The sequence below is a fragment of the Polistes dominula genome, unplaced genomic scaffold, assembly GCF_049000335.1.
Source record: "Polistes dominula isolate Pdom_NZ unplaced genomic scaffold, Pdom_raw_medaka contig_33, whole genome shotgun sequence".
Classification (NCBI taxonomy): Eukaryota; Metazoa; Arthropoda; class Insecta; order Hymenoptera; family Vespidae; genus Polistes; species Polistes dominula.
This window is the reverse complement of record NW_028300998.1, coordinates 4,920,532-4,933,903: the sequence shown is the minus strand read 5'-3', so window position 1 is coordinate 4,933,903 and position 13,372 is coordinate 4,920,532. Positions and strand designations below refer to the sequence as shown.

The 13,372-nt window shown below is 28.5% G+C and overlaps 1 protein-coding gene, 1 long non-coding RNA gene and 1 other non-coding gene across 3 annotated transcripts in view; all 3 read left to right on the top strand.

The window, feature by feature from the left end:
• Window positions 1–13: 13 nt before the first annotated feature.
• Window positions 14–13,372, top strand: part of LOC107066077 (xaa-Pro aminopeptidase 1) — a 30,704-nt gene continuing 17,345 nt past the window's right edge. The window contains exons 1-2 of the mRNA XM_015320355.2: window positions 14–549; window positions 621–1,097. Of these exons, the coding sequence (XP_015175841.1) occupies window positions 1,055–1,097 (43 nt within the window). The 5' untranslated portion in view covers window positions 14–549; window positions 621–1,054. The remainder of the gene's footprint in view (window positions 550–620; window positions 1,098–13,372) is intronic.
• Window positions 5,334–12,962, top strand: LOC149032246 (uncharacterized). The gene is made up of 3 exons (XR_016176923.1): window positions 5,334–10,436; window positions 11,296–11,448; window positions 11,605–12,962. It is a non-coding gene; the product is annotated as an uncharacterized LOC149032246 (long non-coding RNA).
• On the top strand, window positions 7,725–7,797 carry TRNAA-AGC (transfer RNA alanine (anticodon AGC)). The gene has a single exon. It is a non-coding gene; the product is annotated as a tRNA-Ala (tRNA).

Genomic DNA, 13,372 nt, shown 5'->3' with positions numbered 1-13,372 from the left:
AGCAGTCGTCACACTCAGGTCTTTCGCGACAGACTTATTTTTCGGATATATCCTAATAATAATAATAATAGTTCTAAATTAAGTATACCACAAATAATGAACTTTATTATTCGCATTATTTATTCATATTCATATTCGGGGTGAAAGAAGCTACTATTCAAAGTTTTCATCCTCGCGAAGTATCTCGTACGTTTAATTATTTAAATTCCCGCCAAAAATTTCATCCTCTTTTATAATTGATGTTTGAATAAATTTTTGTTCTTTTATGTACAAAAAAAAAGTAAGAGAGAGAGATAAAAGATTATCTGTTATTTTTGTTGTTTTTTTTCGCTAGAAGAAGAAGAACGTAGCAAATGTCAAAGTTGAATAGAAAACGATAATAATCAAAAATTTATATTATTCGTTTGTTTCGACTAAATCTATTAAAAACATCTCTTTGGTAAAAAAAACGAGGATTCTCTACCCTTCGGAAAGTGAGAAGATAAAAGCAAGAGGGAAAGTAAATTTGAAAAGGGAAGAAGCAGTGTGATACATACATATATGTAATGTGTATGTATCTGTGTGTGTGTATGTGCTTATGTTTATATATATGATAATGTAAAAAGAGGATTTTCATTTAGAAAGGTTGAAGTAAATATTGACACCTACTGACACAGCTAGTCGGGGATCGAACTGTTGTATTCAGGCATAAAATAAACGGAGGGTAGAAAAAGGTGACAGTGCACGAACAACCACGTGCCAATCGAACGGGATCATTTGATTTCTCCCACCACGGCTTACTATATCAACGTCAATTTTCAACCAACCACGAGGTTACGTCTTCAATCGAATCATTCCTATCTTGAAACTGTGTTTTGCATCGCCGTTTTTTTTTTTGTCTAATTAGTGATTATAATAAGTGAATTTTTCTTCATCATTATATTTTATTTCTTGATCTTCTTCTTTTTCTTTTTTTCGTTCTTTTCTATAACATTTATATATCATTATTTAAAAAAAGTCGATCAAATCGATACGCAAAATTTCGAAACATTTTTATAAACGAGTTATAATCGTCATGAAGATAATACTGATAGCCATCTTACTGTCTTGTAGCTTCGGTAAGTGTTTTTTTTAGAATATATCATTTAATATATGTATTAGCTTTTTTCTATCATTTTAAATTAACAAAATTAAACGACATTCCCAATTGTTCGTCCCTTTTCATTCGTTTTACAAGCGAATCCATCAAAAAGTCAAGAGATTTTTATCTTTTATTTCTTTGTTGTTGTTTCTGCATTTTTTTTGGTTTTTTGTTAACTTTAAAACTCAACGCATTCTCCAAAATAATATCCAAAAAATATATTTTTTTTCCTCGTAAATCGTTGTATTAATTATTACCAAACTTAATTCATATAATTTCCAATTAAAACCTTCCTGTAGGTTGCCACATTTGCCTATTTATAAAAAAAGGAAAGAAAAGGGAGAGACAAAAAAATGAAGAAATTACGAAAATACGAAAAAAACAAAATTTAGGAAAAAAAAATAAAAATAAAAAGAAATGTAGAGAGAAGGGACGAATGAAATTACGTTAACGAGGAAGGTGCTTTGAAATCTTTCATAATTAACGAACCCTTTCGTTTTCCATTGGTACTTTTTATTTGGAAACGAAATTTTTCCTTTCGCCCTGTTTGTCGTCGAATACAAATTTTTGTTTTATCGAAAGTAAAAAAAAATAAGAAACTCTAACAAAACAATAAAAAAAATAACGAAAAATTTTCTAGCAAAACAAACGTACGAATCGCGTTTTTCTTTTTTTTTATTATCTTTCATGTTTAAACATATTTTTCGATAACTTCTTTCGATAATATTAACGATAATAATAACAAAATTATAAAAGAAAATAACAAAAGAAATATTAATATTAATAGCAACAGATATAATTTACATGTTAATATCAAAAGACAAAATTTATCGAACGGATTAATCTATAAATCTTTAAAGACAAGAAGATAAATGATTATCTGTCATTCTGCAAACGACAATATATCCGAATGTCAAAGACAATAATTGATTAAAACCTTGCGATCGGAATATCGAGCTATTACAAAGATTAAGCGATTCCATTCGTTAATTGGAAGTTCCTGTTTCTATACCAAACAAACTATCCAAACCATCGTTTAATACAATAATAACAATTAAATCGTTATTCTCGTCAATTTCGTATCGTTTTAACGAGCTAATCAATCCCATAAAAATAATTACGGTTAGTGACAAATCTATTCGTTGAATATTAATAGATAGATATAATAACATAAATTAAAACAAATATTTTTCAATTCACTTATTATCTGTATTAATTAGCACCTTTTTTCCATGTTGATTAAAACTACAAGAAAAGTTACAAATTTTATTATAAATTTATTTATTCAAAATAAATAGGTTTATAAAAAATGAATTCAAAATATGCATTAAATTAATTATTTATGTTAATTAATACCTTCATAACAAGTTGACTAGAAATGCTTCTAATATTATATGCAAAAAAAAAAATTTCAATTTTATTCGTTTATAATTCATTTGATTGGAAATAGGAAACAATCGTACATGCATTAAATTGAATATCGATAAAAAGGATTTTATTTCGAAGCAAAAGGTTGATGGATATACATCTGAGTTTCTTGGCATACGATCGACGGAAACGGAAGTTCATGCTCTCTCGGAAAAATAAACAGAAGTGGCCGATATGCTCAGCTCGATGAAGTTTCATGATTCGTGGCTCGTTTCAAATGTAAACGAAAGTGGAGAAAAAAAAAAGAAATTAACGCTGAAAATCAAATGGTTGATAAACGTGATATATAAAACCCGTTCGATAGCATAAACGATTTATTTTCCTCTCTCTATTTTCTTTATGTGCAACACGAAGACACAGTAATGAGTGAGTAATAGAATGAGAGGGAACCAATTAACAAAGGATTTATCTACGAGCAAGTATTTTTGAAAAAAAAAAAAAAACTAAAATATATATTTTTATTTATATGAACCAACAATAAGTGAAAAATTGAGCAAAATGATTTTGTAAATTACTTTCATCATTGTTCTTTTGCCGTCGGCCATCATCATTCATAATAATGAAAAATTTGATCACTCTTCCAACTCTCTTCTGGCACTGATTCTTGTTCACCCAAGACAAAAATCACCAAGAAATACGAGTGTTTCTTCATTATAAATATCAAGTATTCTACATTATTTTATGTACCATTCAGCACTCTGAAGACTCGTATATTTATGGATCATTATGTTGCATAGAACTATTCGAATTGTTTCCAAGTGAAATTCCTTTGAACCGAAAGTTTATTACGAGGTTAGTTTAAAATTTCATAATTATATAAATTATGACATAAATGCTAAAACACACGTAGGAAGTAGATACGTTGATATCTTGAAGTGATAATACATACTTCAAAACTCACAACGCTCAACTTCACATTTGGTTTGACCATTAACCGGAGGTTATTACCGAGTTAAGTTCAATGTTACATCCTCTGCTACGGTTACGCTCTCTTCCTGCAGCCTTCGATCGTGTTGATGAATTGTCACAACGACATTGTTGCTATTTTTCAGTCTCCGTATTCGTTTAACGACCAACAACTACATTCTCTTATATAACTCGATTTGTTTCAACAAGAGGTGGAAAAAATAATTAACAAATTACAAAAAATAAATAAGTAACTAAATATTTACTTGTACAATGTAAATTTTCAGGTAAATTATATTTTGCTAGTCTTCATATTCGTTTAACGGTCAATAATTTAATTCCTTTGTATAATTTTATTGGTGTTAAACGAAGAAAGAACAAGAACAATTATAGAAAATAAAAAAAATTCTATAATTCTTTTAATAAAATTGGATACAAAATTTTTAGCAACGAGTAATTTTGATTTTATTTTATTTCATCAAATAATAATTTTGATATCGATGACTTTCTTGTTCAAGAAAAACTAAAGAAAGATTTCCAAGCATGAGTTTTAAAAACGGAACGTGACATTGTGCTAATTCCATGAATATGTGTGTCTCTCTTTTCTTTCTTTGTTCCTGCCACTTTTCTAAGACAACTGAGTCATTTTACATATGTCAGTTTCTCTCGTACGAAACTTCGAATTCTACGAATTCTTTACAACCCTAAACGTCATTGATGTGTCTATTTATCATTAGTGGTAGATATTTTTATAATAATAATAACTATGTCGCCCACCAATTCACAATAATCATACTTGCCTACAAAAAAAGAAATTCATGCGAAAATGATTGAGTTACTCTCATATCTTACAATTAATTCCATTATCTAAGTATGCTAATATTAACATTAAAATTGTCGAAAATAGAAAAAAATTATTTACAAATAAAAATAATAAACTAATATTTAATTTTAACAATAATAATTATATTTGAATAATATTCTATCGCAAACAACTAGTTAATTTTGTAAAATCAATTTTTTAACATTACGGCGATACTTATGAGAACACCTCTTCATATCTTTCATGTTTGTAAATTTTATCACTAATTTTAATATAATATTCATATAATATTGTAAAATAATGTTCATATAATATTGAAAAATAATATATTAATATTCAAAAATAATATTATATTGTTTGAATATTATTTTTGAATATTATATAAATATTATTTTTGAGTTTGAGAATTAAGAATTGAGAAATGAATTTAAGGATTAAACGGCATCTTTATTTATCATTTTTATTTGCAAATATCTAAAAAATTATTGAGTTGTGGCCCCTATAAACATATATATTCCTAAACAGGGAAGCAAAATTTATTATCCTACAAAATTTGAACAAAATCCGTGAGGACAAGACCTTGCACTCCCCTTGTAAGTAAAACATACACGAGGAAGAGAAAGATGGTAACATAGAGAAGAGAACAAATAGGAACTTATCTAACCTATTCCTATATATGCATTACACACATTATACTCTTTATACATGAAACATGAACACGTATGTATAATATATACGTATATAGACATACATAGATCGTTGAATTAATAACGGAGTCGTAATGTATATCGCTAGCTCCTTTCATTCCTGCATAGAAGGCACTTAATTAAGGGGAAGCATTTCTACTCCGCAGTACCTACTACCAAATGAAATGGATCTTCTACAACTGACGTCGTTAATATCACGATAAAACTTTCAAGTAATTTTGGTGATAACGTTCTTACCAAATTTTTACCGTAATTAGGTTGTACGAAAAGTAAATTCGTTTTTTTGATAAATCCAATTTCTCCATTATTTCACCAATCCCTTGTATTTCGTAGTCATTTCTTTCAATTTAACGACCTATAAATATTTATCATCGAGTTAAAAAAAAAAAAGAAATAATAACTAATAATAGCAGAAGTCAGATTCATAAAATATAAACGGAAGAATCTCTGGCTTCGATTAACTCGTGTGATCTTCTTTATGCAAGCACGTGGAAAGAGATAGAACATGGGATTCAGGTTGTTACTATAAATAAAATCGGCTTTAGGAACGTGCCTTGTGTGTTGGCGTCAGAGTTGAATAATATTTGAACAATTTCTATTTGAAATACTATTTCAAATAATATATTCTTCACAATTGAAATTAAATAAGTGTATTCTCGATCATGACATCGAACAACCATAGAATTAAAAAATGTGTGATTAACGTGTAAAAATCGGAATGTCGCATTTGTTATTTAGGTATCTATGGTTAATATGTATAAATATAATGAAGGTTTTCAAGACGCTTCATTAACTGTCGCGACGCCAACGTCGCCGATTTAGATCGAATTTGCACTCGAAAATTTTGTTCACTCAAATATAAATTCAGTCAACTTTACCTAGTAGCGAGTCAACGAACTCATAACTAGAAATCTGACAATAACAATTAACACTTTTATGATTTTGTTGTTTTGTTGTTGTTAAGATTGAATTTAAATCAACTTTTTCTTTCTTCCAATTTTCTTTTTTTTTTTTTTTTATTCTTTCTTTTACCTTGTAGTTTTTACATAACCAAAGTTATAGTTTCGATTCACTTTAGGTTGTGGAAAAGGATGAAAGTTATTTCGAACTGATGTTATTTATAACACGCGGTAATAGCTACTCTATTTATAAATATATTCAAAGAAATTGTTATTCCTCTAAGAGGCAGCGTCACCAAAATCTAAACATTTCCAATCTATTCGATGAAATTGCAATAGAAATTCCAGAAATATTTTTAACATAGGTCAATATCTTCCCTAGGTCAAAATTTTCCCAATTAAACGTTAAGCTATATATACAATAGATTGAATAAAAGATATCTATATTTTTTGATGGGATTTAAAGTTAAAAGAAATAATTCTTTTTCTTCGTCAATCCCTATCTTTGACATTTTGTAAACCCATAATTTAGATTGTAGCATAGCATACCTATATATAACACATTGCTACAATAAAAACTCGTAAATTTAACTTTTCTTCGAAATTGTAGTTAAAAATTATCGACTTTTATTATTCTTAAATTAAAAATATTTAAATGTTCACAATAATAACTTGTGCAAAAACAATAAAATGGAAAAAAAGGAAAAGGAAAAAGAAAGAAAGAAAGAAAGAAAGAGAGAAAGAGGAATTATTGATAGAAAGCGTCGATAGGGTAGGAAATGAGAGGGTTGAAAAGAGCAAGCAACGTGTTAACCGACGATATCGGAAAATAAGAGCAAACCGCAAGCAGGGCCGCAGCTACTGAAAGGAGTTTCACGATTGATTAATAAAACTTCCGAAAGTAAGGAAAGAAAAATCTAAAGTGTTTTTAGAGATCAGAGGTTGAACCACGAAGAAGAAGGAGAATAAGGCCTTATGTTAATGAATGACAAATTATCGGAAAAGAGACCGCTCGAAGTAACAGGCTTCCATGAGGTTATGGAGGTCGACAGGACCTCTGCCCCTTTCCCTTTCACTTCTATCGCCGTCTACTCACTATCTCATTCTCCCTCCTTCTCTCTCCTTCTCTCTCATTTTTTCAGTCAATTTCAGACTAAAACTTGATTCCTTATCAGTAATACAAGTGTCCAATTAAGATTAGAATCAATCGATTTTACAATGAATTTGACATTACGATCATATTTGAATTGATCTCGATTTTATATTATTTTATATAATATAATGTCATAAACTAAGTTATGCCATAAAAGTTTGATAAAATATTAATTATAACATGTAATTAATAATTATTAATCTGTAAGGATTATAAATGTGAATCGATATTTCAAATATCTAAAGTGCGGCCCTGTTCGAGTACTACTTCACTCTTCTTTCGTCTCTTATTTTACTCTCTATACATATATAGTTCAACGTATAAATATAAATGTGTATATATAAGTACAGCCATTTATTCTTATCATTAGTACAAATAATAAAACTAATCTATAATAATTTAGTAAATAAATTTTAGCTAGATACGAGTGAGGATAAAATAATTTTTTCGTAATTTTGATAGGATTAAAATTACACGTAATATCATATATGAACCGAAGGTGTAAACAATTAGACATTAAAATTAATTAATTATAAAAATATTATCTAATAATTTTGAGATATTATTTCAACTAAAATTATTTAATTAAAATAAATATAATTAAAAATATAAAAAAGTGAATCTTATTGTAAGATCGAAAATTAAGTTGCCACCGTGTTGTCAAAAATAACGTTCACCCTTATCAACAGGGGGCGTAGCTCAGATGGTAGAGCGCTCGCTTAGCATGCGAGAGGTACCAGGATCGATACCTGGCGCCTCCAAAAGATCTATTTTTTTTTTAACTTAATTTAATTGTTAAATTACAAAAATACACAATCGAAATTATTTAAATTTTTTTAATAAAAATAATCATTGAGACAAATAAAAAGAAATCGTCATACGAATAGAAAAAAATCTTTCCTTATAGTAACATTGTAGATAAATAAAGTAACACCTTCAATTTTATTTTGTTCTTTTTGTTTTTTCTTTTAATATATTTTTAATTTGATACTAGAATTAGGATTTTTGTTCGATCAAATTAATTTTTCCTTTTTTGCTTACAATTTATTCATAGATGAATTTTAAAAATAAAATAATATAATAATAAACCTCTTGAAATTCTTGATGAAGATAATCGAAAGAAGATCAGCAAAACCGGTTGAAGTAAGAACAACACAAGGCTGCGAGAGCATCGTCGTCCATTCCTATATACATAGGCACACTTAACAGACACATAGAAACACACATATATACACATACAGAGAATATCGAGACAGAGTAGTAGATAGGTATAGCGTTTAGAGACATTCTACCGCGCTGCCCTAAGCTCGCTTAGCTCTTCGACAACCTCTTCGACGATTCTGTTTCCCGCTTGATTCTAAACTACGATTTACCCAACAACCGACAGATAAACTAGTATTGATTTTTGTAACGTGCTTTCTCTCTAATCCGCCTCCTAATCGCACAAATCTAGGCGAACCGACCAATCCCAGAAGAGAAGATGACGATTGGTCTCTTCTCCGCATACTACACGCCTTCCATCCTTTCATCCTTTTCTTCTTCTAAGCAACCCCTAACCAAACTCTACACTCTATACACTATTAAAGTAACTAGATGGCTTCAAAATTTATCCAATAGATCTTATTTAATTGAATTAAATGAATCTGATCAAATTATGAATTAGATTTAATAAGTAATTGTGTTATTATTATTAATTATTAGTTCATATTGTATCATTCTAAATCATATATAGAAATGTTAGAATAGCGTGCATGTGCATAAACTTAATTATTAGTTGTTGATTCAATTATAAAGAAAGTTAAGTATCGATAATTATTGTTGATTATCATTCAGTACTTATGCATAATGTATAATAATTATTAGAATCACGTAAACATTTATATTTAGAAAAAGTTTATACTTAAATACAAATAATATAAAGTAGAACTTATATGTAACCTTTTTTAAATACATTATCTAATCTAATATAATCGTTACCACAGGAATAAAGGAATATATTGGCACTACAAATGTCACTCGTCTATTTGTTTGGATTAGTATGGTATAATGGTGATTTTTCAAATATCATAGCATCCTTTTGATTTTCTGTGATCCTGGTTCCTACCTTGCTCAACATTCTCAGCAATGTCATCCGAACACGTTAGAATATTCACATTCTTACTAGTATTCTTCATAACATTGCATTAGTAGTAGGAAACTGTTTAGAAATACGAAATACTACTACGTGAAAAATAACAGCAAAAATGTTCTAATAAAATAGAGATCTTATGGGATTGTATAATTCTAAATAATATTAATTCTAATGATCAAAATTAAATAAAAACGAGAACATTCACAAATATATTTACAAACATTAATGCTATAAAGCAACAGTAAAAAATTAAATAAATGAAAGATAAATTCATATTATTATTTTACAACAAATAATTTTACGATATTAATGATTGACATAAAATAAAAATAAAGCCAATATAATTCTTTTAGTTTTTGCGTATTAAATAAATATCTTTTTTCTTCGTATTTATCGAACATAACTCGGCTATATATTTCGCTCACGTAACTAAACACAATCAATACACTGGATTGCAGTTAGTCGAAGGGTATATGTGACCCCGACTATTGGACGATTCTATTTAACAAGGTCACGACCAAAGAAGCAGCTCCACACGTACACACACATACGAACTCTCGTACACTTACACAAATATAGGCCTACAAACGTCAACCCCTCTGTTTGCGTGCTCTCCTGTTGAGTCGCATGTTTTTTCTTTGTTCAACGTTACAGATTTTAGCGGCCATTATTACGGACATTGCGTGACAAACGTGTCTAACAAGGCACGAAGAGCATGCGACTTAATGGCTTTCCGTTTCAATAGATACTTTAATCATGTGCATTTATTTATACGTATAAATATAACAAAATTCACGAAAAAATTGTTTATTAAAACAAAATAAATGTTAACTAACTCGATATGAATTTATTTATAGTTTTGATATTGTTTTTCATTACGTTTCATCTAAAATTATAATTGCATTAGAGTTTTATTATTATATTCATATTATTACATATATTTTTAAATTAGTGTGTGTACGGAATGTAAATAAATATATATTTATTTATAGAAAAATAATAATTATTTAATAACATTCGTTTTTATATATCAAAGAGGGAGAAACATAAAAAGCGTATGTTGTGTAAGACATATATATATATGAGGACAACGTTTAACCACACGTGATAGCTATATTGACTAAAATACACTACGCATGTTATGCAACCCTAATAATGCGTGTGTGAATATGGTGACGTAATATGCGTGCCACACGCGCATTTAGAGCATATCGACGCGACAACTGCGTGATTCCTTCTCGAGTTCACATGTGACATCAAGTCGGATATGTAAGTATGTGTAGTATATATGATTATGTAGCATTTACTATATATTAGAAGTTAGGTTCGGCGATACGAATCGTTTTAGAAAATGGACGTTAATATTAGATCTACCAGAAAGTTCTGTCGGATTTTGAATTAAAATAAATGATAATAAATTTTTAATAAACTTATTAATATTTACCGAATCATATAATTTCTAAATAACGAAACCGTTGTTTCAGTAAATTATAAGAGCACATATGCATAGAAAAATGCAATGGTAAAAAGAGACAGCCATATTATTAAATGACATTATCAAACCGAACTTTCTGATAAATCTAATATATTCTATTAAATATTTAAAGTTAATACAATAATTATCAAGCATATAAAATTTGTAAACAAAAATTTGATTATATATATATAAACGTTTTGTTATTTTATTAGAATTAAATAGATATTAGATATATCTCTGATGTGAAATGGTCGAACAAAGAAGAAATTTTACAAAAATAAATTTATTTACAAAAGTAGATAAAAATTTAGAATATCTTATCAATAAATTATACTTTTCAATTAATCAAGACTAAAAAATTTTAAAATACAAATAAATAGAATTTAAATAAAATTATGATCACCTGACATTAAATAAACAAATAAAACATAAATCTCGTATTCTTAAACAAATTTTTAGATTAATTGCAATAAGTTGCACTATAATCAAAACCAAAACGTAACAAACAAAATAAAATAGAGAAAGGGTTAGGAAGGACAAAGATCATCATAACAGATAAGAAGTAAATTCTGCGTATCCTGTAAATGGACACCACCTGGAATTAGTATGAAGTTGTAGGATACACATTTTGTTTATGCGTTCCTTGCACAGTTGGACCGCAGTCAGACTTCAGCCTCGGCCTAAAAAGGAGTAAAGGAGGAGTCTAAAGGAGTATAAGGTCGAAATCATGCTTCCCCGATAACCGACGTTCGTGCAATAGTGCGTGAGTCGACTTGTCGAACGAGAAATCCTTCTCTAACACATGTTCGTTACTTTGGCATATGGTTTCCCTGTTTTCTCTCTCATTCTCTTCCTCCTTTGCCCACTCTCTTTCTCTCTCTCTCTCTTCTTTCTCATTCTTATATTAGTTCACGTTTCTCTCTTCTTCTAATGTATACATGTATATCTTGTTCACAATAGTAACCCATATACTCCTGCGTGCGTAAAGAGATCCCTCAGGCCCTTCGGACACTACCTATGGGGGCTGATGCCTTGGTATAGCCACGCATCGTCCCTCAGGCCCTTTATTCATTCCATGTCCTTCGATCTGGAGTTCATGAAATGCAACAGATACGTAATGTATGCGAGCGTGCTGGTATACGTAAGGATATACACAATCCTGTTTTTATAAATTATATTTAATAATTATTATAATAAAAGATTCATATTCATTCTTCTCTATTATTTTCGTCATTGATCATATTTTATTGATTATAAATAGTTCTAATAATATTCGTAATATGTTCGATAATAAATATAAAAATATAATATACCATTAATCAATAAATGAGATTATAATATTAATTTTATCAGCTATCTTCTGATAATAAGAATAAAATAGTCGAATAAGATAAGTAAGATTTTTATCAAGTTTTTTTTTTATTAAAAATCTGAAGATTAAATTGTATAAGATAATTAGCAGTATTCATGGATAAAATTAAATTACATTATTTTGGCTATATAAGACAGAAGATACACATATGTATATTAAGAAAGAAAAGAAAATGCATATAGATAAAGGTATATGAATACATGTTACTATCGTTTCGATTGAACTCCTGAGACATCAACTGCAAAGCTATATTACTCCCACGCTTCAACCTCCTTCAGCTGATGAAATCCTGGCTAAAATTCTCTTTCTCTATTGTTCCATCGCAATTAATGCACCTATCGCATGTTCCTTCGTGTCTCATTCTTTCTTCTTTCAACATTAATCCTAACATTCCTGTCTTCCTGTTACATCGTGCTGTCACTTATCCAATATCCTGTAAACAAAAAATGGTTATTGTCATCGCAGACTGGATAGGTTCAAGGTTAAGAAAGGAGTTTTTATTCTTCTCCAATCTTATTTTTATTATGGTATTGAAAAATAATAAAATCTTTCACTGACTCTTACCATTCGATTTATTAGGATTCTTATTTATTATTATTTTTTTTATCATTACGCAATTGTTTTGCTTATTATTGCATTTTTTTTATTGAACGGTATAAATTTTTATATAGTTTTTTTTATTACTTGTTTTTTATTGTACGTATGAAAAACAAATAATTTATCACTAGTACAGTTTGAAAATGTTATGTTATTCGTCTTCGTGTTTTTTGTTTGTTTGTTAATTATAAGGTTTCATTCATTTATTTATTTCTTCTTCATTTTTTAATAAAAGATTAGTTACTGTCTGATCGATGATGATTTGTTTTATTAAACAAATGAAAATTCTAGTTAGTACGTTAATTTTTTATTAAACATGAATATATCTAATTTAAATTTTACCTTTAATATTTATAGAAGAATTATTGAATCCAAGTTAAATCTATTCCATTACCAATACATTGAAGAAATTTAATTAACAAGCCTTTGTGGTATACTTTTTTTTAATACAAAATGTCACGGAACGTAACAGGTTATCATGTGAGTGATTGAGTTCCGTTTACAAATGTAATTCTACTTCCTCTTTTTCACGTATCTCCGCGTTTGAAGCTTTCCTCCATTCTGTTTTCCTGTAGGATTGTAAACTGTTTCGGTATTTATTTACAACGGTATCGCATTCCTAACGTTTTACGAACGATTGAATGGTAAACAAGAAAAAAAGAACAGCAAAGAAACTGAATAATTAATTTGCAAATAATTTGTTCACTGAATATATTTGAATAAAAATTATTTTTGAAATAAATTTGTTTATATAATTAA